This window comes from Lolium rigidum, chromosome 7 (genome assembly GCF_022539505.1).
Source record: "Lolium rigidum isolate FL_2022 chromosome 7, APGP_CSIRO_Lrig_0.1, whole genome shotgun sequence".
Classification (NCBI taxonomy): domain Eukaryota; kingdom Viridiplantae; phylum Streptophyta; class Magnoliopsida; order Poales; family Poaceae; genus Lolium; species Lolium rigidum.
Window position 1 is genome coordinate 31,458,704 of NC_061514.1, and position 23,805 is coordinate 31,482,508.

The following is a 23,805-nucleotide window of genomic DNA, read 5'->3' on the forward strand; positions in this document are numbered from 1 at the left end:
TGTATTTTGAGACTTGGGCGTTGAGCCCCCGAGCGTGTCGAACAATAAGAAGTATATCTCCACTATCTTTATTATATTGCAGCACCACGAGCCCGCCTCATTAAAAACCTTTCCCGGCCCCACTCGGTGCCCCGAAAAAGGAAAAGAGTGCGTCTGAAAACTCGTGGGCGTTTCAGTACATTGAAGTTTTTTTTTTCAAGGACTATATTTTAGCTCTAGGCGTAGAACCGCCTGAGTTGCGCCACGTTCCAGGGGTTTTGCTCCTCCACCCCTGTCTTCTTGTCCTTTATTCTGTATGCTCTTCCTCCAATTACTTCTGTGACGATATAGGGACCAAGCCATGGTGACTCGAGTTTTTCATGACTTTTTTGCGTGAGCCGAAGAACTAAGTCCCCCACTTGAAAAGATCTTGGCCGCAAACGTCGACTGTGGTAATTCTTCAAGTCCTGTTGATATTTGGTGACCCTTGATAATACTTCGTCTCGAGCTTCATCGAGTGCGTCTACATCGTCTTCCAATGCTGTCTTTGACGCTTCTTCATCATATCTCTGTGACTCTAGGGGAGTCGTGCTCTATTTCTATTGGAAGTACTGCTTCCGCGCCATGGACTAGGAAAAACGGGGTTTCTTGTGTCGCCGTATTTGGTGTTGTTCGGATGCTCCACAGCACACTTGGTAGTTCTTCAGGCCAGGTATGTCGAGCTTTTTCTAAAGGTCCCAACAGACGTTTCTTGATGCCATTGCAGATAATGCCATTGGCTTTCTCGACCTGCCCATTGGTTTGAGGATGTGCAACTGACGCAAAGTGCAGCTTGATACCCACTTCTTTGCAGTAATCCTTGAATTCGTTGGATGTGAAGTTACTGTCATTGTCCGTGACGATGCTATGAGGCACTCCAAATCTGAAGACGAGGCCTTTTATTAATTTTACTGCGGATGCTCCGTCTGGCGAATTTATCGGCTTCACTTCTATCCACTTTGTAAATTTGTCGACAGCTACTACATGTATTCCTTTCCTCCTGGCCATGATTTGTGTAACTTGCCCACCATATCGAGTCCCCATTGTGCAAAGGGCCACGACAAAGGTATTGGTGCTAGTTCTGCTGCTGGAGAGTGAGGTTTTGCGGCGAACCTTTGACATGCATCACAAGTCCTTACTATTTCTTTGGCGTCCTCGATTGCTGTCAACCAGTAGAAGCCTGCCCGAAAAACCTTGGCCGCGATAGCTCGACTACTCGCGTGGTGGCCGCATATTCCTTCGTGCACGTCCTTCAGAATTACTCTTCCTTCTTCGGGTGTTACACACCTTTGCAGAACACCTGAAATACTTCGCTTGTATAGTTCTCCTTTGACCACCGTGAAGGCTTTAGACCGTCGAATTACTCGCCTTGCTTCAACTGGATTGTCGGGTGTTTCTTTCCTGAGGATGTATGATACATATGCTTGCATCCAAGGAACCTGTACCATCATCACAAGTTCTTGTTCATCTTCATCCTCCATGGTTTCTGCGAGGGGTGGCGAGGTTTTTTCTTTTCTCTGCACCTTTTTTGACTTTGTAGATCTCTCCGATATTTCTTCCCAAAACACTCCTGGCGGGACTGGGAGACACTGCGACCCGATGTTTGCGAGGACGTCGGCTTCATCGTTGCTCAATCTACGATGTGGTTTACCTCGCATCCATCGAATAGCTTCTCGAGTTCATTGTACACCTCCTTATATGCTATCATGCTATCATTGACTGCATCACATTGGTTCATAACTTGCTGGGCCACCAATTGTGAGTCGCCAAAGATTTTTAGTCGAGTTGCACCGCACGCTTTCGCCATCCTCATCCCGTGTATGAGGGCTTCATATTCTGCTTCATTGTTAGATGCGTTAGGGAAAGTCATCCGAAGGATATACTTCAATTTGTCGCCTTCAGGTGATATAAGTACGACTCCTGCTCCAGCTCCTTCTACTCTTTTGGACCTGTCAAAATTCATAGTCCAGGTTCTCGACAGGTCTGGGGGTCCTGTGTTTTGCAGCTCCATCCACTCTGCGATGAAGTCCGGCAGAACTTGCGACTTGATTGCTTTTCTTTTTTCATACGTGATGTCCCGAGGGGAAAGTTCTATTCCCCAAAGGGAGACACGACCCGTAGCTTCTGGATTGTTTAGTATATTTGACAAAGGAGCCTCATTGACCACTATGATCGGGTGTGCCAAAAAATAGTGGCGCAATTTTCGTGCTGTTGTGAACACTCCGTATGCTAGCTTCGAGTGCTGAGGGTACCTTTGTTTTGACGGCGATAAAACTTCAACGACGAAGTAGGTCGGCCTCTGTACTCAGTGGAGTTTTCCTTCTTCTTCTCTTTCGACAACCGGCGCCGTGCTTACCACTTGGGGCGTGGCTGCGATATATAACGAGGAGAGGTTCCTTTTCCTTCGGTGCCACCAAGATTGGTGGTGTCGAGATTTTGCGCTTCAAATCTTCGAAAGCTCGTCGGCTTCTTCGTTCCACTTGGAACTTATCTCCTTGTTTTATCAAAGCGTAAAATGGTAACGCTTTTTCTCCTAACTTGGCGACGAACACTGCTTAAAGCTGCGACTCGCCCAGTTAACTGTTGTATCTCTTTCAACTTTGTTGGCTTTCGCATTGTTACAATAGCTTGTATTTTATCGGGATTTGCCTCAATCCCTCTTGCTGAGACTAGAAACCCCAAGAGTTCTCCTGCTGGGACCCCAAAGGAACACTTCGTCGGGTTCAACTTCAGGCAAAATTTGTTGAGGTTGTCGAACGTTTCCTTGAGGTCCTTTATCAGTGTTTCTCCTTCTTTTGATGTAATGACGACATCGTCGATGTATACTTGCACGTTTTTCCCAATCTGTGTCGCCAAACACTTCTGCATCATCCTCTGATATGTTGCTCCCGCGTTTTTCAGACCAAAGGGCATCGTTTTGTAACAAAACACGCCATAAGGTGTAATGAACGCGGTCTTTACTTCATCTTCTTCTTTTAACCTGATCTGGTTGTAACCGAGAATATGCATCCGGGAAGGAAAGACGTTCGCATCCAGCCGTGGAGTCGATAATTTGATCGATCCTCGGGAGGGGGAAGTGATCCTTTGGACAATGTTTATTGAGACACGTAAAGTCGACGCACATGCGAAGGACCTTAGTGTTTTTCTTTGGCACCATCACGGGATTTGCTACCCATGTGGCTTCTGTGAATATCTCTTTGATGAAACCAGCTTCTTGTAGCCGATTGATTTCTGACAGCATAGCTTTACGGTTTGGTTCCGAAAAACGCCGCAAAGGTTGTTTGATTGGTCTCGCTGTTGGATCCAAATTTAGGTGGTGCTCGACAAGTTCCCTGGGTACTCCTGGCATGTCAGCTGGACACCATGCGAAGATTTCCCAATTCTCACGGAGGAACTCGACGAGCGCGCTTTCCTATGCGATATCCATGTTGTTTGCAATGGATGTCGTCTTTTTGGATCTGTCGGGTGAATACGCACCTCCTTAGAATTTTTCTCTGTGTTGAAAGTTGATTCTTTATTTGGCCTTCCAACGTACGGCGGTACGTCGTAATCGGTCATGCTTTTCGACGCCAAGTATTCAGCTTGCATCCCGAAGGTTTCGATAACCGATGGAAATCCTTGTCGCACTTATCGGCTAAGGCGAAACTCCCTTTGACCGTGATTGGTCCCTTGGGTCCGGGCAATCTCCATAACAGGTATGTATAGTGTGGTCCTGCCATGAATCTAGCGTATGCTGGTCGTCCCAACAAAGCTTGATGCGTGATGGAAAATCCACGACTTCAAACTCCGGTTTCTCGATTCTATAATTTTCTCGGGTTCCGGACTGAACGTCGAGGTTGATCTTTCCCAATGGGTAACTTGGTTTCTCCGGTGTGATGCCGTGGAACCTTGTGTCCGTTGGCTTCAAGTTTGCTAAGGATATGTTCATCTTCCTCAATGTATCTGCATACATAAGGTTTAAGCTGCTGCCACCATCTATGAATACTCGAGAAACATCAAAGCCCGCAATAACTGCTTGGCGAGAATAAGTGCTTGGCCCTACTAGTCGAGGAACTTGCTTGTGGGTGGTCCGCTATGGTGAAGCCGATGTCTTGCCACGACCAATTGAGGTACTCAAGCTGTTGGTGGAGGCATTTTCTCTGCCATGAACACCTGTCTCGAGATTACTTTTTGAGTTCTGTTGGACGGCCTTCCCTTCTGAATCATCGACACTGCTCCGTTTGAGTTAGGATCAACATAAGGTGGTGGTGGGGGTGCTGCCGCTATTCTGAGCTGGTGCCGATTGTCGTCTGTAATCGCGGGAGGTGGCGGTAGGTGGACTTCACTCCTGGGCTCCCGAGGATTTCTCTGTGCTGCTCGAGCGTGTGCATTTTCTGCGTATCTGAACATTGCCTGAAAATTTCGACAGTCTTTCTGCAGGTGCCACTGACTGTCTTTTCCCGTTCGTTGTCGAGGAAGAAGTGCATCGGCACGGTCCGTTCGGCATTTATTCGGGGGACACGAAAGGTCTTGGAAACCTCGGCCCACTATTTTGTCTATTGCGGGAGTCGTCTACGTTATCGCTTCTCTGCTCATTACTTCTGCGATAATCATCTTTATTATTTCCTCCTGCGCTGGCTCGGAATCCAGCCGAAATTTGCCACTGGAGCGTCGTAGTTACGAGTGCTGCCGAGGAAATCGTCGCCTCGATTGATAATTTCGACCACGGTCCTCCTCTCGGCGATACGTGTCGTTTATTGTGGACAGCGTCTTCTCCGTCTGCCCATCTATTTGCTATCTCCATCAACGCGGATCTTGTTTTTGGATTGGTCCTTCCCAAGTCCTCGACAAAATCTCCACGCCTAATTCCTGTGACAAACGCATCTATTGCTCTCTCGTCGGATATATTTTCTGCAGAGTTTTTTATGATGTTCCACCTTTGGATATATTTTCTCATTGACTCATCCGGCTTTTGTCGACATGCCCTTAGCTCTTCTAACGACGCAGGTTTTTGCACGTGGACCTGAAGTTCTTGACGAATACGTCTTCGAAACTTTCCCAGCTGTCGATGGATCCTGGCGGAAGTTTTTTGATCCAAGATCGTGCGGCTCCACTTAAGTGCACCTGAATACTTTGCATGGCTGTTGCTCTAGTTCCTCCAGTTAGTTTTACTGTCTCGAGGTAATCAATTAGCCAGTCCTCTGGATCTTGCAGGCCGTCGAACTTTTTGAAGTGATCGGGTAACTTAAATCCCGACGGGACTCGAGTTTTTCGTACTCTCCTTGTGAAGCACGGTAGACCGCACATATCCTCGTCATTAAGCTCCGGGGACTGCCGATGATCCCTTCTGCTTTGCCTCGCTCTATCGACCCTTGCTTGTGCTCCTGTATCTCTTGCTCCACTTGGTCCTTCAGGAACTGCCGCCGTTGCTGCCGCAGGTCGTGGACTATTTTGCCTTGCCGCTCCTTCGGGAGGCGTTGCTACGAACGCTGTCCCCATAGCTCCAACCCCTGCTAACGCCATGTTGTATAATGTTTCCCTTGGATCTCTCGGGGTGGTACGGATGCGAGGATGTAAGCTTGTGTCGCCATATACCCAGCTTACGGTGTCTTAGGGATAATATTTCCTCTTGTATCTATCGACATAAAGGACATGTCGAGGTTTTGAACCAAGTGCTCTCTTTCCGCTTCGGGTATGTGTTGTAACCTTGATCTTCCTCTGTTCCGAGCCTCCCTGTGGCTATCACCCGAAACTCTAGATTGTCCACTTAGATCTGCCCTTCTCCTGCTGGATGCGAAGGCTGCCTCCTTTCTCTGTTCAACTCAGGTCATCTGTTTTTCTATTTCTCGAGCAGTTCGTGCGAGCCTATATTGATAAGCTTGCAGTTCTTGAGCTGTAGCTGTTGTCGTCATTGGCTCCGAACCATCTAGGGCTTTTGCCGCTCTATCCCAGGCTGCCTGTGGAAGTTGAACTCTAACGCGTGGTGTGGGCCCGACATATTTGGTGCCCATACCTCTCCTTAAATCTGAGGGATCGACAAAAGGATTACCCAACTCGTCGAAAGCCTCCGATGTTTCCTCTTGATTTTCGGTAGCATAAATCTGATGATATTTGGTACTCAGATCTATCTTGGGTTTGGTGACATCATTGTTGAGATTGATGGAGACCTTGCCCACTGTGATGGATTTGTCGATGAAGTCGTAACTGTCGACATCGCTTGAGCCATCGCTTATATATGAGTCCGTGAGATGACTCAAACGATGTGTCGCTGAAGATCTTGGCGAGTTTCTCTCTTGTCCTGATGCTGACGTAACGTGTTGCCGAAGTTTCTTCTTCGACTCGGTTGACGATGCATAGCTTGAAAAATCAGAATCGACCGCCGACGATCCCGACGAAATCGGAATTTCGACACGATACGATCCTTCTTTCTCGACGCGAAAGTGGAACCTTCCGAACGTCATCTCCAAGGGCTCCGCCAGATACGCATATGCATCCAAACGGGAGGGTGGGTGAGGCACAAAATCAACAAGACCAGTAGCGATCTGTTTACCTCGATCCATAGTGTTGCTTCCGGTTGACGATGTCGAAGATCTTGAACGTGCCATCGAGATCAGATCCTTACGCCTCTAATTCCCACAGACGGCGCCAATTGACAAGGGATTAACTTATCAATGCCTATGGATTGTAGGCTAGGGTTTAGTTAGAAGTAGAGGGCAAGTAGATCTCGAAGGTTTCAGCTAGAAAAGTACTCGACGATTATGAAAACTAGGGTTTGTAGACAATGATTCGATGATCTCCTCGTCCCTCGACTCCCCCTTTATATAAGAGGTGGAGCCGAGGGTTTCGTTTTGTACAAGTTACAGAGTCCGGGACGGTTTCTAACTCATCCCGCCGATTTACAAACAACATTTCCTATTACAATTCTACTTTCCTTAACATATCTTGGGCTCTCGAACCTTCTTATTCTTCGGGTAGTGGGCCTTCGATAAACCTCGGGTACTATCTTTGGCAGGCCCATTTGGGATGCCTATGTCAACTTCAGCTAGTGGATCCTGATGCGCTCGTGGCCTTGAAGATTAGGTCACGGAGGAGAAGAGTACATGTTTTTCTGAGATTTTAAGCTCTAGACAAGTAGGGTCGGGCATATAGAGGCTCATATACTATTATTTTTCTTATATAAACTATTTTAAGTGCTAATTTGTGTATTTTGCACCGACTAATAGCCGACCGATTAAATCAGTTAATCATCCGAATTCCGATTAATCGCTGCTCCCAAGTCAACCGAGCAGTTAACGATTACCGATTTCCTTAACATTGGTTTTGGATGAGATTGATCATGTAATCCTCCATATGTATCGAGATTTTAGGTGTTTGTCTTGAAGATATTCTTGTATGAGTGTTGGTACACATTTGCTATGATTAATGCTTATTACTAGGGCCCGAGTGACATGATTTCAGTACTGAACCTATATTGCTTTATCATATATATGAGGTCGGTATTTATCTGTAAAGTGTATTACTTGTTATTATGCTGACCCTGCGAATCCCTAAGGTGACAGATGGGGAAAAACAAAGGGACGATGTGATAATTCGAGGGTTATGTGTGTTCATGAATCTTAATGCTTTGTTCAAGTCCATTTGAAAGGGTACACCTTAATTTCCTGTAGTTCCAAGTTGGCCCCGGTGAAATGGGCAAGCAGGACAAAACGATGTTATGCAAATTCTCTTAGTTCGTATGCATAACTATATTTGGATCACACATCTACACACAACTGAATTATAGATGAGTGCTATGTTAGTTGGATTACATTACATGATCAATAGCATCCATACATTACGCCATTGCTGCCTCATGCCTACGCTTTTAGCCACTAAAAGTTTCACAATACTTCTTCCGGTGAAAACTGGAAATCTGCTGCTTTTATTTACTATTTTCTTTTACTGCTTTGAATAAACTGCTATAAAATCACCACTCTCTTCGTGAGTTTATTGATATACAGAAGTGATTGAGAGTCTCAATTGCTAATGTCTTATTGGTATTCTTATGCTCCCCTTTAGTAGAACTATAAATTTGGGTAATACTTCACATAGAAGATTTCAGCGATCTCCTATACTTGTGGGCATCACGTCATCATTGACATTGATGGCGACACTTCCCCCAAAAACAAATTTATTTATTAGAGCGCGCCACTCTATGAAAAACCTTTCATCCAGAGTGTTTGCTGAAGGAAATACCATTTAACTTTATCATAGGATTTTTCAAAATCAATTTTTAGGATTACGACATTCATCTTTTTACAATGCAACTCATGAATCGTTTCATGCAAGGTGAATAATCCATCTAGGATATATCTTCCTTGCATAAAAGTCGGGTGAGTATATGAACCACATGGTTGAAGACTGAATTCAGCCTAACTGCTAATAACTTTTGTAAATATTAAAACTAACATTTAAGAGACATATGAGTCTGTACCACTGAATCCTTTCTGAATATTTCACCAAAGTTAATATGAAAAAGCTCCAGCTGACCCACATGTAGCATGGAGAAAAGCTCTATGAGATCTTCTTTGATGATCTCCCAGAAGTTACGATAGAACTCTGCTGAGAAACCATCCGGGTATGAGGCTTTATTATGTTCCATTTGGAAAACAGACTTCTTAACCTCATCCTCGGAGTAGGGGTACGTAAGAACGGCGTTTACCTCATGTGAAACCTGAGAAATATCGTCAACCCTGGATTCATCCATCGATAGATTACTCTCCACAGAATACCCAAAAAAACCTTCGTAATAACTTATAATGTATGGCGTAAGCAGCTCATGTCCTTTGATTGTACGGTTGTACCCTTATCCTGTGTAAGAGAATGAATGAGTTTCTTCCTGTGTTTGCCATTTGTGACACTATGGAAATATCTCGTATTCGCATATGCTTCTAACATGAATAGGGCTTTAGATCGTTGGTACCATTTGAGTTCCTCTTCTCAGCCCGCCAACTTTGCATTTGATTGACCTTTCAGTTCAATTTCTTGTGTTGTTAACGGTCTCACCTTCGTGATTGGCTCTAAATTATCAGTAGTGCATGATAGGTCGAGATTCTATTTTTTTAGTTACATGTGTCTCACCTATCCACCTAGGAATCTACGCTTGGCACATAGTTTATTATTCTATCTTTGGATGAGAGTCTGACTAGCAATGGGCTTCAGACTAGCCCCAATAGGAGTATTATAAGTAGTATCATACATGTCATGTTGGTAAAAATCTGATGTGTCACATCAATTAATGAGGTAGAGATGAGAGTAGTATCATAATATGATACCGTATCATGACACATAAACCTAGAAAACTTCATGACAAATACATCATGTACACACATTTATATTGAGATTCTACAAAACATTAAATATGATATAAGTATGATACTATATTATGATACTATGCATTGTGGAGGTAGTATCATAAACTAGTATCGTGTACATGATACTAGTGTATGATACTTCCCATTGTGACTAGTCTTAGCCCCCTCACCGTTCACAGTAAGTCTGCAAAACCATCCCTCTGGAGCCATCCAAGTTAAAACTTGATCGAACCACGTATACTCGGGAATCTATGCAATCCAGTGCAGATTAGTGGGAGCAAGATCCGACAAAGCCTCAACTTGTGGGATTACCCGTACAGAAACCATTGTGTATTTAGATTCCTAGTTAAAATCCGTAAGGACACGATCCAACTTCTGAAAAGTAGGCTCAGGGAGACTACAGGGGCGATGTGGGCGTGATGCACCCGGACGGGTACCCGGACGGCTACATGTTCATACACTGTAAGGTAACAAGGTGGTTAACAACTTGGGTGTGCCTATGTCTCAGTTGACTGAGATTTTTTTAAGTCTCAGTCAACTCATAAAAGTGTAACTACAGTTAAAAAAAAGTGTAACTTGGTTCAGTTGCACATTTCTGTCAGAAAAGTGCAATTGCACTTTTTAAACAGAAAAGTGCAACTCAAAGCATATTTTTGTAAGTGACTTAGACTTAACTGAGACATAGCAAAACCGTAACAACTTTGTAGTCACGTCTACAATTTATTCAGGGTTGCCGTACTAATACAAGATCTCACGGAATTAATTCTTGTCGTCCTCCCGACGAAGGACAAGGTGAGCACGCAGCGGTCGCTTCATGACAGTGAAGAACCCGACATGCGGCTTGAGATCCACGGCGAGCTCCCCCTCCGCCTCCCTCCACTCGAACTCCCTCACGAGGTTTGCAATGAAGTACACCATGTGGAGGATCGAAACGGCCATACCGGGGCACATGCGGCGGCCGGCACCGAACGGCATCATCGTGATCTCCCCTGCGCTCCCTGCCGCAGCCAAGAGGCTCATCTTCTCTCCACCACCGCTCGCCAGGAACCGTTCTGGATTGAACTCATTGGGGTCCGCCCAGGCTGTCTTGTCTCGCGCTAGAGTGCCCGGCGGGAAGACCACCACCGTGCCCGCCGGAATACGTCGGCCGTCAACAATGACGTGGTCACGTTCCATCACCTTGTCAGCACAAGAGAGATGAGATAAGTTAAACACGCGAGGCCCATTAATTAGTTTAATTAATAGCAGCTGCTGTTCGGGGTCAGTCTAGTTTTTTGAGGGTTCTTTTTTTTGTTTTTTGAGGGTTCTGGGGTCAGTCTAGTTACCTGCCTGAACACCGAGGGCACGGTGGGATGTAGCCGGAGCGCCTCCAAAACGACGGCGTTCAGATATTCCAGCTTCCCAAGAACTCCCTCGGCGACTTCCTCGGCATCAGAGATCACAGCAGCGGCGATCTCTCTCCGGACGGCCTCCTGCATGTCTGGACGCTTCACAAGGTGCGCCATGATCCACTGCACTTCAGCAGCTACGGCTTCTGTGCCAGCACCAAGGAACTCGGAGCACATGCCTACGAGTTCCCCGTCCGCCAGGACCCTCCTTCGCGTGCGAGCTTTTCCGCCGGAGTAAGTTTGGCTGTGCTCGCCTGGAACCCGGAGGCCAATTAGTGTGTCCACATACGCCGGCGGCTCGCCAGAATGGTGGCGCCGGCCGCGACGGGCGTCGATGAGCGGAAGGTACATCTCCTCCTGCTTCTGCCGCAGCGTGACTAGCTTGTTCCACCGTTCACGGTACATTATCCTAGCAATGCCGCCTGGCAGCACGTGTCCGGATTACCGGCACTTTCTTGCCGGCAGTTTAGAAATATGCCTTCAATGCTACTGATTAGGGGCACTTTTTGGTGAGTGCCTTAGATTACTACCTAATTAGCGGCACTTTTTGGACGTTGCCGTCAGTGCTTGATTATTACTGGCATTTATCGAAGTGCCGGCATTATTTTCCGAAAATTTTAGGGTCTAAATGCAAAAACGAACAGACATCCCACCCGTGACCCGACCCAATTCTCTCACACTCCTCTCCCCTCCGTACTCTCCCCCACCCACCTCTCTCTCTTCCGTCCACGATGCGCCGCCGCCGTGCCGTCCGACGCCGGCCGCGTCCACCGCCTCTACTCACTGAGCGAACTGCGTCTTGTGCCCCTCCACTGGATCCCGACTCGCGCCCCGCCGTTACGCACCTCGAGAGGGACGCCACGGCTAACCCTAGCAATGGTTCGGCACGGTCGCCGCCGCGGTTCCCGCGCCGCCACGCCTCGTGCTTCTCCCCTACCACATACGCGGCATGATTCTCGCCCCCGCCCCCGACCGCGTGCTCCTGCTCCTCCGTCTTTTTGCCATGTGGCTTGGCGCCGGCTGCGACGAGCCCTCACACGACCGCCATCGTCCCCATCCCACGCGGGGTCCTGCGCTGTACCCCGCCGTGGGCGCCCTCGAGGACCGCAACATCGCCAGGGACCACGACAATCAAGGCCTAATCGTTGACAACCAGCGGTTCGTATCGAGCATCGCCGACCAGACCACCCACTTAGCTGGTGAGACCTCTCATCCCCTCATCTTCAGATAGTGGCTCTCATATGAATGTCGTTTCCATGCTTTGATGCCTAACAATAAGTTTCAGTAGATGCACCTTGGGTGGGCTCGGTAGATTGATGTTTTCTGTTATACTACCAAATTCACAATGTGTGGTGTCCAGATCTCGTGATGCTATCATCTAAGCTGGGCACTTTTCTGCAGCCACAAGCTTGCTAATGGACGGGGAGGACAGCAGTCACAGGCTTGCTCCTGATGTCCTTTTTTTAACTTTTAAGTATAAGTATATCAGATTTCTTCCCTGAATGTTCATGTATTTGATCACGCCATTGATATTAATGAGTCTTCTTCGTCAGGAGATTATACAATATGAATTTAAGATACTCCAGATTTTCTCTTTTGCTAACTTAGTTCTTGAAGTGCTGATCGCTTGGTGCCCATTCATGTTCCATTATGAGTGAGGTTATTACAAACACATGGGAAAATGGATTTTTTTGTTATTAGAAAATATGGAAAGAAAATCGGTGGTCAACCTAGGTTATTAACATGTATATACATTTTAAAATACAACACTATTTTTCTGCCAAGAAGGTCATTCCTGGACATGACCAGACAACCTCTTATGGTAAGTAACCCTGAACCTATCCACAAAATTCCTGGTCACCACTACAATGTTTTGTCAAGCAGGATTCATTTTTTTTACATCATGTATGCTTTCTATCATGTGTTCCCCTACTTATGTAATTACGCTATAAGACGCACGCCATGGCGATCCCCAGCAGTGACGTGCAAATATATCTGTAGGCAATTCAAATCACAGACACATCATCTTGTTGCAAAGACGATCTTCATGTATATATGCTTTCTTGGTTCATTTGCTGCTCAAGGGCTCGTCTAATTTTGATTTTTAGAAGCTCTGATTTCCAAATATAGATTTTCTTGCTGCTCTTCTTCACCTTAAATTTGTTTCAGTAGATTATTTTTTTAAGAATTAAATTTGGAATCATTTAATTGTGTCTATGATTCCATCTTAATATCTATGCAGTATGCTGATGGAATCATTTTCAAACTTTACCACCAGGAAGCACAAATGTAGTATGTTGCTAGCTGCGTGGTCCATCGCTTCTTGCAGTATCAGGTTTGAACGAATTTATGGTTCTTGTGTACGTAACCATCTAACTAAAATAAGGGAACATGAGTGTGATCAGTAGACTTTTCACTTGCAGATCCAACCAAATTGGTTAGTGGGAGTGCTGATGGTTCGCTGTGGAATATGAATCAGGCAATTCTATTATTACACTTGTCTGTATGCCAACTTTTGAATTATGACAATGTGGTTATCGAGCTTGCATGTGATGGTGGTAATTTTGCCCTACATTGTAGTAACATTTTCCGATGCACTCTGTAGGTTGGTAGTGTTGGCACTGTCAAAGCAATGGTAAATGTCTACTCTGTACAATATCAACCTGATTGCGCTCGCTCCATTGCAATTGACTCAGCAGATCACAAGATTACTGCTATGATCTTCACAACATACAAGCCTCTTATTGTACCTTAGTGGGACACACAAACTATGTTCCGAAGACTATAGTATCTGGTTTCGCTGCCCAAGGAGCTTCAGTTTTCTATCAGTAAAAGTACATCATAGACAGTTCCAAGTTCATTAATTTGAAATTGACATATACATATACTGTCTGTGCATGTGCCAATATCTTTAGACAATAGACACAAAAAGAGCTGAGGCGTTTGCCAAACAGCCTTATTCTCGGCTTCTTCTTCAAAGAGGCTAGAGCAATTTGTGTATAGGTTGTTCACTTGAATTCGAATACCACATCTTGAATTAGTGTGAGAACTATACTGTCAACCTACTGTCAACATTTGATGGTACTCATACCAATAGTAACTAATTCGCAAAGACAGAGGAGATGCTGGAAGCGGCAGTAGAGTTCTGCTGCTAGAAAGGGGATATTTTCTGGTAACCGGAATGCCATAGGTTAGACGCGCACCGCATCAGTGGCAGCTCGATGATACTACTAATTAATCACTGTTACCTGAATATATTTGCATATATTACCGTTAGGCTGTCAATCCGTGTTCTTCAGTTACATCATGATACCTTTTTTTTGCGAATTAGTTACATCATGATAGCTGGCACATTACTGTTCTTATTACTACCATTTACAATTTCTAGATCGTTTTCGGAATTGATAAAGGGTGCGCTTCTCAGATGTGTGCGAGTAAGGGTCGCGGGAAGGATCCGGCCGAAGAACGCCGATGAACTAGCTCATGGCGCCGACTTCAATAATATTGTGGAGTTGCAGCCTGAGGTTAGTATGTCCGGCCTATTTTACTCGCTGAGCCCGTGCTTCTTTATTAGCATCACCAACATCATGGATTAAAGTTCTTTTGAAATTTTTGCTCGCTATTGCAAGTACATTGTATATGATTGGTGGATTTTGCGGATCATTGTTACTCCATGGTTGAGAGGAGAGATTCCTGTTGCATAGTTAGCACTATATTATAATAGATCACATGATTAGTCCACCTACAAAAGTGATGCCATAAACTTGTTAATTTGGTATATGTAAAGTGAGTTATCTGAATTTGTGAAAAATCTCTGCTGTTTGCTAAGAAATTTAACTGTAGCTTTACGGGCTTGGCTAGTCGATTCTATGTAGTTCCCTTGTGTTTGAGATTTTGGAATGTAAACAGAGGCACACTGATGATAGCTGAGTCCGCACGCTGATGAAATTATATCTCGTATTGGTGATAATGTTTTTTCTTTCTTTTATCCGCAAGTTCTGTTTGTTACGGGTGGCGGGGGAGGGTGGGGATGACGCTCTCCAAGTGCTGGATCTGAAGGCCGGAGGTTGAGCTAAATGCCCCAGTATTATTATTTTGTGGATCGGCTCTACCAACGCCTCACCAAGGCGAAGATATTCGAGGAGTACACAATTCCTTGATTATTGGCAGTAGTGCTCCAAATTTCTATATGCGGTACTTTATACGGTAATATTAGCTTGCTGTTATGCATGGCTAGCTCACAATACATTTAGTTGAGCATATGCAACAGGAGTATCGTACTACAAGTTGATTGCTGCATTGAACTAAGCCCTGCTGAATATATGTATTAGTGATGTAAAATGTTATCTAGCCATTATTTGCATTAGAAATTAGAAAATATATTTATGTAGCCTTTCAAAGGTTTATGAACTGCCGAGTGATGTGCTCTTTTTTTGTTCTTATTATTTCTTGGTGAATGTTAACTAATGGACTGCTAAGTATGTAGGAAAAAAAGACAAAACACCAGTTCGTATTTCATTGCCTATTCTAAGCTGCTAAGTTTTTGTGTTGTTGCCACTTAGGTACATGGTTGTTGAAGAACATAGGTAGTGCATCCTAATATATTGGTTTTTACAAAAAATATGTTTTTGGTATATCCTCTTAGTTAGATAGTACATCATACTGACTTGGAGGTCCTTCATCCAGTGCCACGCACATATTGAAATCCGGCTGGGGCCATATCATAACACACTCCCATAAATTTTAGAAGTTTACCATATATATCAGTATCTGGTTCCAAACAGTAAACTTACTCTTAGAAGTTTGCTGCTCATCACTTTCTTGTGTTCCCATGTAGAATGTTGAATTAGCTCTTATTACTGTACTCCCTCCGTTCCCTATTAACCGACTCGATTTATTACAACTTTTTACTAAATCAGAGTCAATTAATAGGGAACACAGGAATACTTGCTTGCTTATATCACACCCTTTTCATGCTACCCCCTACAAAAAAAGATTGGCAATTGAAATTCTTTGGACGAGTTAATCAACGGTTGACAAAAAACATTCAACCTGCTTGTCGACGATGTCCAGTCTTATTCACTTGCATTTCTTTTCACATTTAATGACATGACACTTTCCTTTGAATCTTGTACTAGTTCATTGCTCTCTGATCTGCTTATATTTTGATTAGTTTTTATTTAACCTTTTGTTGTGTAGAATAAGATTGTATAGGGAGAACTATTCTTAAAGGCTGCACTTGGTTTATATTATGGAAAAGTAAACAAACCTGACAGGCTAAAGGTGATCATTGTATTGCTTACTGCTTAGGGACATGTTACGGTTACACAATCAAACATGAATTGGATTTATTGTGTTCTCAGCTACTCAACTTACCTCTAATTCGGAACATACATTCTGTAGGCTCTTTTACTTCTTGCACGCTCCATTGAGGCAGATCCAAGCACAGTTATTCCGTGGGTGTTTTATCTTCATATTTACTATCAAAAGAATGAAGGACTTGGAACATTTTCAGTGAACTGCAGGAGGGTGGGTGGAGGGCGGAGGGCGCGCTCACCGGTGCTCTGGCATCATGCTCGACGATGAAGAGGGCTTGGCGTCGGGGACGTGAACCTGGCTGTGGCGTCGGATGCATGGCGCAGCTGGCGCAGCTGGCGCAACTTAACTTCCTCTGGCCGCACGACGAGGCATCTGGCCGCGCAGCGTGCGAGGCAGGGCCCAAACTCCATGACAACTTTCTTCCTCGGCGGCAGATGAACCCTGTTGTTCATGATGAGGAGATCAACCCTGTTGTGTATTTTATCTAATGGTTTCAAACCATGTTGTTCATGATGTGGAGATGAACCCTGTTGGTCATGTAAGTTAGATGCCTGGATTGTGAATCCTTGAATGTTTCAAAATGTTGGTTTCAAACCTAGATTGCTTGGAAATATTGGTTTTAAACATTGCTTGACTTCTTGAGTGTGATGTATGCTTGATTGTAGATTGCTTGAATGTTTGCAGGCAGTATAGCAACCTTAAAAATGGCTAAGAAAATAATCAGCGACACCAGAATTAAAAGCCTAAAAAAGTAATTGTAGGCATCCTTTAAAAGTGCCGGCAAAAAGTTTAGATGGTATCCCTAGAAAAGTGCCAGTAAAAAGATTTCGTGACATTTTTCGAAAAGTGCCGGCAAAAAAATTCTATGGCATTTTCGGAAAGTGCCAACAAAAAGATTCCATGGCATCTTTCAAAAGTGCCGGCAATGCTAACTAGCGGCATTTTTGGAAATGCCTTAAAATATAATTAACGGCACTTTTCTAAAAATGCCGGCAAAGACCTACCTCGACTGGAATAAACGCAGCACTTTTTTTTGTGCCTTGAAAAATCTTTGCCGGCACTTTTTGTACCTTTGCCGGCACTTTTTTGTGCCGGCAATCTGGGTACTTGACGCAGTGAGAAGACACGCAGCTCGGGAAAGAGTTGGACGAGGTCGTTCTGGGCGTCGGCCATGGCGCGGATGCGCTCCTCGTCCACACCGTCGCCGAAACACATGTTCGCGAGCAGGCCGAACATGGCCGAGCGAATACTCTCCGCCGCGAGGACTACTCCGTTGGGTCTGGACTTGCGCTGCTGGCTAAGGTCCGAGACGAGACCTAACAGCGCGCGGCGGCGTGAGGACGCATAGCGGTGGAGGCGCAGAGGGTGGAGGACGTCGGAGGTGATGTTGCGGCGTATAGCGCGCCAGAGCGGACCGTAGGGTGCCGAGTTTAGGTTGTGGTAGCGCCGGCGTGAGAGGACAGCGCTGGCCACGGTGGAGGCCGGACGATCGGAGAAGAAGCCCCCTGCACTGCCACGGACTAGAAGATGGTGCGCGGTCACGCGGTCCCTGACAACGACAACAGGTTGCGACAGCCTCCGAACTAGAACAGACCTGACGGTGTGCATCAGCTTGCTGGGCGCTTGTGGCGCATGCAGCAGGATGACGATGAGGACGACTAGCATCAAGGGCAGCAAGAAGGAGAGCAGTTCATGCATGGTTGGCCGGGAGGGAAGCTAGCTAGTTTTTTCACTTGTGTGCGCTATACTAGTTGTAGACTTTTTCAGCTCAGTGTGCAGGCCAAGGGAGTCAATTAATAGAGCACCTCACGGGTATATGTGTTCAAGGGGGAGCATGCATAAAGTACTTGATTGGCACCAGGTTTTGTGTAAGCTACGGCAAAGCTCGAAGATATGAACGATCGGTAGGATATGAACGATCGGTAATAAATAAATTATTAGCCGCCCCAAACCATCCCTTATATATTTTTCGGGGAAAGGGCTAGGGTACCAGCCATCCTAATCTCGTGCAGCGCGTGGTTGTTAACTCTTAGTCCGTTCATAATTGTTTTATTGGTAGCTCATATTTTATTTATTACTTTCTTTAACTATAACTATGGCGGACGTGAGCCATATATTCAGCTAAGTTACTTATGAAGCTTTTCAGGCTCTACAAGATAGGTTTAAATGAACCAGAGTAAGGTTACCAAGGAGAAGAAGAAATGATAAAAAAGCACACCACCTACACACAAGACTAAAGAAAGAAAAACAAAGTGGCCACCCCTCAATCAAGGGGACAGTTGGCCGATGAGAATTCTCATCGCGACCTAGGCACAACAATCACGAGGAAGAGCCCCAAGGACACGAAGGAGCGACAAACCAGCTCGAGGACTCGCCGGAGTAGTCGAACGGCCTTGGTCCACCGAGACCCAGCACCAGCAGTGCACCATCGACGTAATCGAAGGGCAGCGCGCATCCGAGACCGCACTACGCACCGACACCACCTGTGTCGAGGGTGTGGCCGAAAGGTCGCACGCGACCGAGACGACGCCACGGCGCATGTGCGCAACCGGCTGGAGGCGAAGGGCATCAAAAGGCAGAGACACTCATAGATTACTCTCGCATGGAGCACCCGCCGCGCGTCCAAGATCCCCAACCAAGGACCCGACACCGAAGCCCAGCAACCGGCAATAAAACGCCACCACCACCACTGCCACGGCTCACCTCATATCGAAGGGGAGACCGCACCCATGGACGCCATCTGCATAACCATGGGGCACACCAGAGCAGACGGAAGCAGCGTCCGCCACTGATAGGGGCTCCACACCTACCCACGACGCCCCTCGGGTGGGAAGCATGTCACCACTGTGTCCGCCACTGCGAAACCACGGCACCCGCCAGCCCCATGGAGAGCTCGACGATCCGAACCAGCACCACCACACCACGTGGAGGCAAACCACATCAGAGACGGCGGCTCCGCCAGCACCATGCTGGCAGGAGCACCACACCAAGGCAACAGCACCTCCCGACCTGCCCGACACAGCCACGCCGGCCGCCACCACCAACACCCACCGTGGGTCGCCGCCCGAGAGCCCCCACCACCCTCTACGGAGGAGACCACCGGAGCAGCCACCACACGCAGCAGCCGCGCCGCCTCGTGCCACCGCCGTCCGGCCAGCCCCCGAGCCGCAACAGCCAAAAAAGGGCGCCGAAGCCGGGCCGCCAGATCCCGCGCGTAGGAGGGCGCCCCACCTCCACCGCGCCGCCAGGGCTTTCCCCGATGACGACCAGCTAGCGGCGAAGGCAGGGGAGACGGGTGGGGGCATGAGGCTGGCCAGATCTGGGGCGCTCCGGTGTGGCCCGGCTCAGCCTCACGGGAGGGAGGGCTTTTATTTAGTACTCCGGTCCCAAAAAAATTACCGCTGATTTGCCTAAATTTCGATGTATAGTGTCTCAATATATTTGAATTTACATAAATCTATGTCTTCTTTTTTTGCGAAAATTGCACCTCACAGTCGCCATGGACATGAACTGTCTGGACTGGCACGAGACCACTGAGATCACCAAATATGGCATCCTCAGTCCGCCAAAAGCGTGCCGAGTAGTCGGGCCATCAGCTTGGGTGGAATTCACGTGCCTCCATTGTCTGCATGCAAGGACGTCCACAATTTCTTCCGCCACACACATAAGGACGCGTTATGGCTCGATCCAAAGTGTGATGATGATAGCGACTACTGGTGGACGCTTTTTTTTACAAGGAACGGAGGCACCACTAATTTGCTTCACCTTTGACCATCCACCATCGGAGAAGAACAAAGACTAGCGGACATGGTTCTAGTCAATGCCTGGTCACACCGTCAAGACACCATCGAGAACGCCCAACATGTATCATTCATTCAGTCGGCTACAGAGGACGGCATTGTCGCCCTCGATTCCGAAGAGGAAGAATAGGCGGCTGTCGGTGGCCTCTGGTGGCACGTGCGCCCAACCCAATCGACTCCGACGATGCAACCTTCACTGCGTACTAGGTTTTTCAATCCATATGATGAATGAATTATGTACTCCCTCTTTTTTATCCATCTGTGATGAAAAGGTTTCATGAAAGCTATTTCCCGTCACAAAATAAACGTGCAAGTGTAAAATGCATCATGCCAATCTCGACTTCATGGCCAAACCCAAACGAAACAAAACGAAGTCGGACGACCAATGAGTTTTGGAGGCATTTCGGGTGTGTGAACAAAACCAGTCCACGTGTCGGAGCTTGATTTCGTGTTCGGATCCCATCGATGCAAAGATTTTTCTTTTTTGACCTCTCTCTCCCACTTCTGCTCCGGTGCTCCTCCCCTGAAATTTTTTTAGGCCCATCAAACACAATAACGATGGAGATCTTGCCATACATGTTCATAAGCGAGGGCACGATTATAATTTTAGTGTATGTGCACCGTCCGTACAACCCTGTACAGGCCCGTATGGCCCGTGTTGTGGTGTACCTTGTTTTTGTACGTATCTACAGTCACGTGTGTGTGCAAAAATAGAAAGATCCTATAAAGATCTTGCTCACGTGACCTCTCTCTTTTTCTTACGCGACGTACACATACCGTATCAATAGACGGATATACATTGGTTGGATATGGGTTTCGGCGAACCCAACATAGAAAAAAAAATCCAACTATGACTCTTCAACTTTATTTAGGGGGGAGCACCGGAGCAACCCTCTCTCTCTCCAGCTCCGTTTCATAGGAAAAGAAGCCTTACAAAGTTCAAATACAAAGCTAAAGCATGCAGGGAAAGTAAACCTAAACCACTACAAGAGCAAAGAGAAAAACTAATTAAACGAGGTCCAAAGGTAGACATCTCCAAGCTTCGCGCTCCAAACAAACCATCGAGGCAAAGATGCCCTGAAGTCTGGTGCACAAACGATCGAGGCAAAGATGCCTGAAGTTTGGTGCCCTGCTCCCATCACACTCAACCACCATTCCCACTCCCCTTCTTCTCCCCACCAGGCTCCTGCCCCACCTCTGACCACCACAAACCGCTTCAACTCGCGCCCTCCTGCTCCTCCTGACATCGGCCGCCGCTGCTGCTCCACCGCCGACACGCCGGACATGGTGAAGGCGATCAGGGTCCATGAGCTTGGCGGGCCCGAGGCGATGCGATGGGAGGAGTTGGAGGTGGGGGCGCCCAAGGACGGCGAGATCCGGGTGAAGAACACCGCCATCGGCGTCAACTTCATCGACGTCTACTTCCGCAAGGGTGTCTACTCCGCCCCACTTCCCTTCACACCCGGTACGGCATCCAGTTAATCGATCCACCTCTTTTGAATCGGGAAATCGATCCACCTCTTGTATCACTCTTACTAGAACGAGCACAATTTCGACTAGATTGTTGATAGTAAGCTGCTGATGAACTGAACTGAATACTGATCATAAGACCGGATTTATTTTTTGATTGACTGTTCAAAATTGGCGCTCTATTGTGCTATCCGGTGACATATAATAACGGAGTATCCTTGTATCCATGGGCCGGCGTGTACTACCACTACGATTTTTATCACACTACTACTTCGTCTAGCTAGATGATCTGCGCCCATCTGTCTCCAGGCATGGAAGCTGTTGGCGTGGTGACCGCCGTAGGGCCAGGTCTGACTGGCAGGAAAGTTGGGGATGTCGTCGCATATGCAGGCATGCCTATGGGTTCTTATGCCGAAGAGCAGATTCTTCCAGCCAATGTCGCCGTCCCTATCCCGCCTTCGATAGATCATAAGACGGCAGCCGCTATCATGCTCAAGGGAATGACTGCCCATGTTTTACTGCGCCGTGTATTCAAGGTAAATTCCATCTTGCTCTTTCCTTGCGTTTCAGTCCCTTTACTGTCTGAGGTTCCACATATCCTTCATTTTGTCTGCTTGGCAATCCAACAAGGTGCAGATGTCCTTTTACAGATAGCACTCTCCTCATCATCTAGCTTACAGTATCGGTGTCTCAGTGTGCTTTCTGATAGTATCTAGCCTCCAATTCTACTTTTACCTTCATTGGTACTATCTGTTTTTTTTTTTGAGAAACACAGTACAAACGCAGGCGTTCACATACACGCGCATACACTCACCCCTATGAACGCACACACGCGCACCCTACCCCTATGAGCACCTCCGGAAGACCGAGCCGGCGGATTGTTTTCTTGGCACACTAAATTCCTGAAGTTAAGAATTGTGCATAGGTCCATCAGAACATCTAATGACATGATAGCTATTGGCTACATGTTACTTGTTGAAGCCCTAATAAACTATTTAAGCTGCTGAAATGCATGGTAGATTGTCAGGCTGTTTTAACAGTACTTCAGGAAAGTACCCATTTCCATGACAGGTAGGTTGACTACATTTTGGTTACCCTGCAGGTCGAGGTCGGCCATACTGTTCTTGTCCACGCCGCTGCAGGTGGAGTTGGTTCTCTCCTCTGCCAGTGGGCAAATGCCCTTGGAGCCACTGTCATCGGAACCGTCTCAAACGAAGAGAAAGCCGGGCATGCGACTCAAGATGGGTGTCACCATGTGATCTTGTACACCAAAGAAGATGTCGCAACGAGAGTCAAAGAGATCACAGATGGAAAAGGTGTCAATGTGGTCTACGACTCTGTCGGAAAAGATACATACAAGGTAAGGCTGTTTTCCTAGGCCTTGATTAGTGTTGCACATTCTTTTGTCTCCGTGCGAATCTACAGATTCACAATATCATCCTGATTCGAGGAATGACACGCAGCCTATTTCTTTCTATCTGCAGGCTTCTCTAGACTCCTTGGCTTCCCACGGTTACATGGTTTTGTTCGGGCAGTCCTCTGGCTCGCCCGATCCCATCTCGATCAGCGACCTGGCTCCCAAGTCATTATACCTAACTAGGCCTGGCATATCGAGCTACACTGGCACCCGCGACGAGCTGCTCCAGTCGGCCGGCGAGGTGTTCGCAAACGTGGCAAGTGGGGTGCTGCGCATCCGCATGAATCACACATACCCGTTGTCCGAAGCGGCCCGTGCACACGCTGACCTCGAGGCCAGGAAGACCTCCGGGTCAATACTTCTCATACCGGATAACTAGACAAACACCATTTTTTTTCAGTTTACAGTGAGACAGGTGTAAACAAATGTTAGGAGTTGGCATTTGAAAATTGAATTCTATAATTGTCTTACTTGTTTGTGTTGAATTCAGTAACGATTCATGCATGGACCTCCGTTTTAAGGAATAAGGCGTCCTCGTTTTACGTGTTTTTTGTTTGACCAAGTATTACTTCAAATAGATAAAAAATATTTATATGAAATTAATATCATTAAAAAGTGTTTTTCAATACGAATCCAACGATACTAATTACATATAATATAATCAAAATTTTGCTGCTCAATTTTTATGGTAAAACTTCGTCTTAGAATACGCGTGCGCCTTATTACTTGAAACGGAGGTAGTACTAACCAACCGGTACGAGATGGACACCCTGTACTTGTGGGTTGTGGCCTTGTGGGGCTCATCTTGTCCGCAAGCAGTGGCGGACACAGAAAATAGTTAGGAGGGGGCACATCTCTACATTTTTGGGCTCCTCAATTGTGATAAAAAAATCCAAATAAAATAAGTAATGCATGTAGTCAATATTTCCTAAAATAGAGGTAGAATTTTTAATTTTTTTTGAGTAGGCCACAACCCACCAGGCCCACCCTATACATTCAGCCTCTACGCACGTCGTCATTGAATCCTCCAGCCTAATTAGAAAAAAACGACACAAACACGA

General features: G+C 46.4%; 2 protein-coding genes and 1 long non-coding RNA gene across 3 annotated transcripts; 2 read left to right on the top strand and 1 right to left on the bottom strand.

The window, feature by feature from the left end:
* Positions 1-10,109: 10,109 nt before the first annotated feature.
* LOC124671124 (cytochrome P450 89A9-like) lies at positions 10,110-17,755 on the bottom strand. The gene is made up of 3 exons (XM_047207546.1): positions 17,170-17,755; positions 10,676-11,160; positions 10,110-10,529 (listed from the first exon to the last, which is right to left on the bottom strand). The coding sequence occupies exons 1-3, from the start codon at positions 17,753-17,755 to the stop codon at positions 10,110-10,112; spliced, it is 1,491 nt and encodes a 496-aa protein (XP_047063502.1).
* Positions 11,810-12,335, top strand: LOC124674570. The gene is made up of 2 exons (XR_006993053.1): positions 11,810-11,937; positions 12,140-12,335. It is a non-coding gene; the product is annotated as an uncharacterized LOC124674570 (long non-coding RNA).
* Positions 17,756-20,929: 3,174 nt separating the features above from the next.
* Positions 20,930-23,293, top strand: LOC124674569 (quinone oxidoreductase-like). Its single transcript, XM_047210614.1, has 4 exons — positions 20,930-21,322; positions 21,637-21,863; positions 22,430-22,687; positions 22,812-23,293. Exons 1-4 carry the CDS (start codon positions 20,968-20,970, stop codon positions 23,121-23,123), a joined length of 1,152 nt encoding a protein of 383 aa, XP_047066570.1. The 5' UTR covers positions 20,930-20,967; the 3' UTR covers positions 23,124-23,293.
* Positions 23,294-23,805: the final 512 nt, after the last annotated feature.

Coding starts and splice junctions, on each gene's coding strand:
- LOC124674569 (XM_047210614.1), top strand. CDS start 20,968: ATGCCTGAAGTTTGGTGCCCTGCTCCCATCACACTCAACCACCATTCC. Junction 21,864..22,429: donor TACTGCGCCGTGTATTCAAG/GTAAATTCCATC, acceptor GTTACCCTGCAG/GTCGAGGTCGGCCATACTGT. Junction 22,688..22,811: donor TCGGAAAAGATACATACAAG/GTAAGGCTGTTT, acceptor TTCTATCTGCAG/GCTTCTCTAGACTCCTTGGC.
- LOC124671124 (XM_047207546.1), bottom strand. CDS start 17,755: ATGCATGAACTGCTCTCCTTCTTGCTGCCCTTGATGCTAGTCGTCCTC. Junction 11,161..17,169: donor GCTGCGTGTCTTCTCACTGC/GTCAAGTACCCA, acceptor ACGTGCTGCCAG/GCGGCATTGCTAGGATAATG. Junction 10,530..10,675: donor TGCCCTCGGTGTTCAGGCAG/GTAACTAGACTG, acceptor TGTGCTGACAAG/GTGATGGAACGTGACCACGT.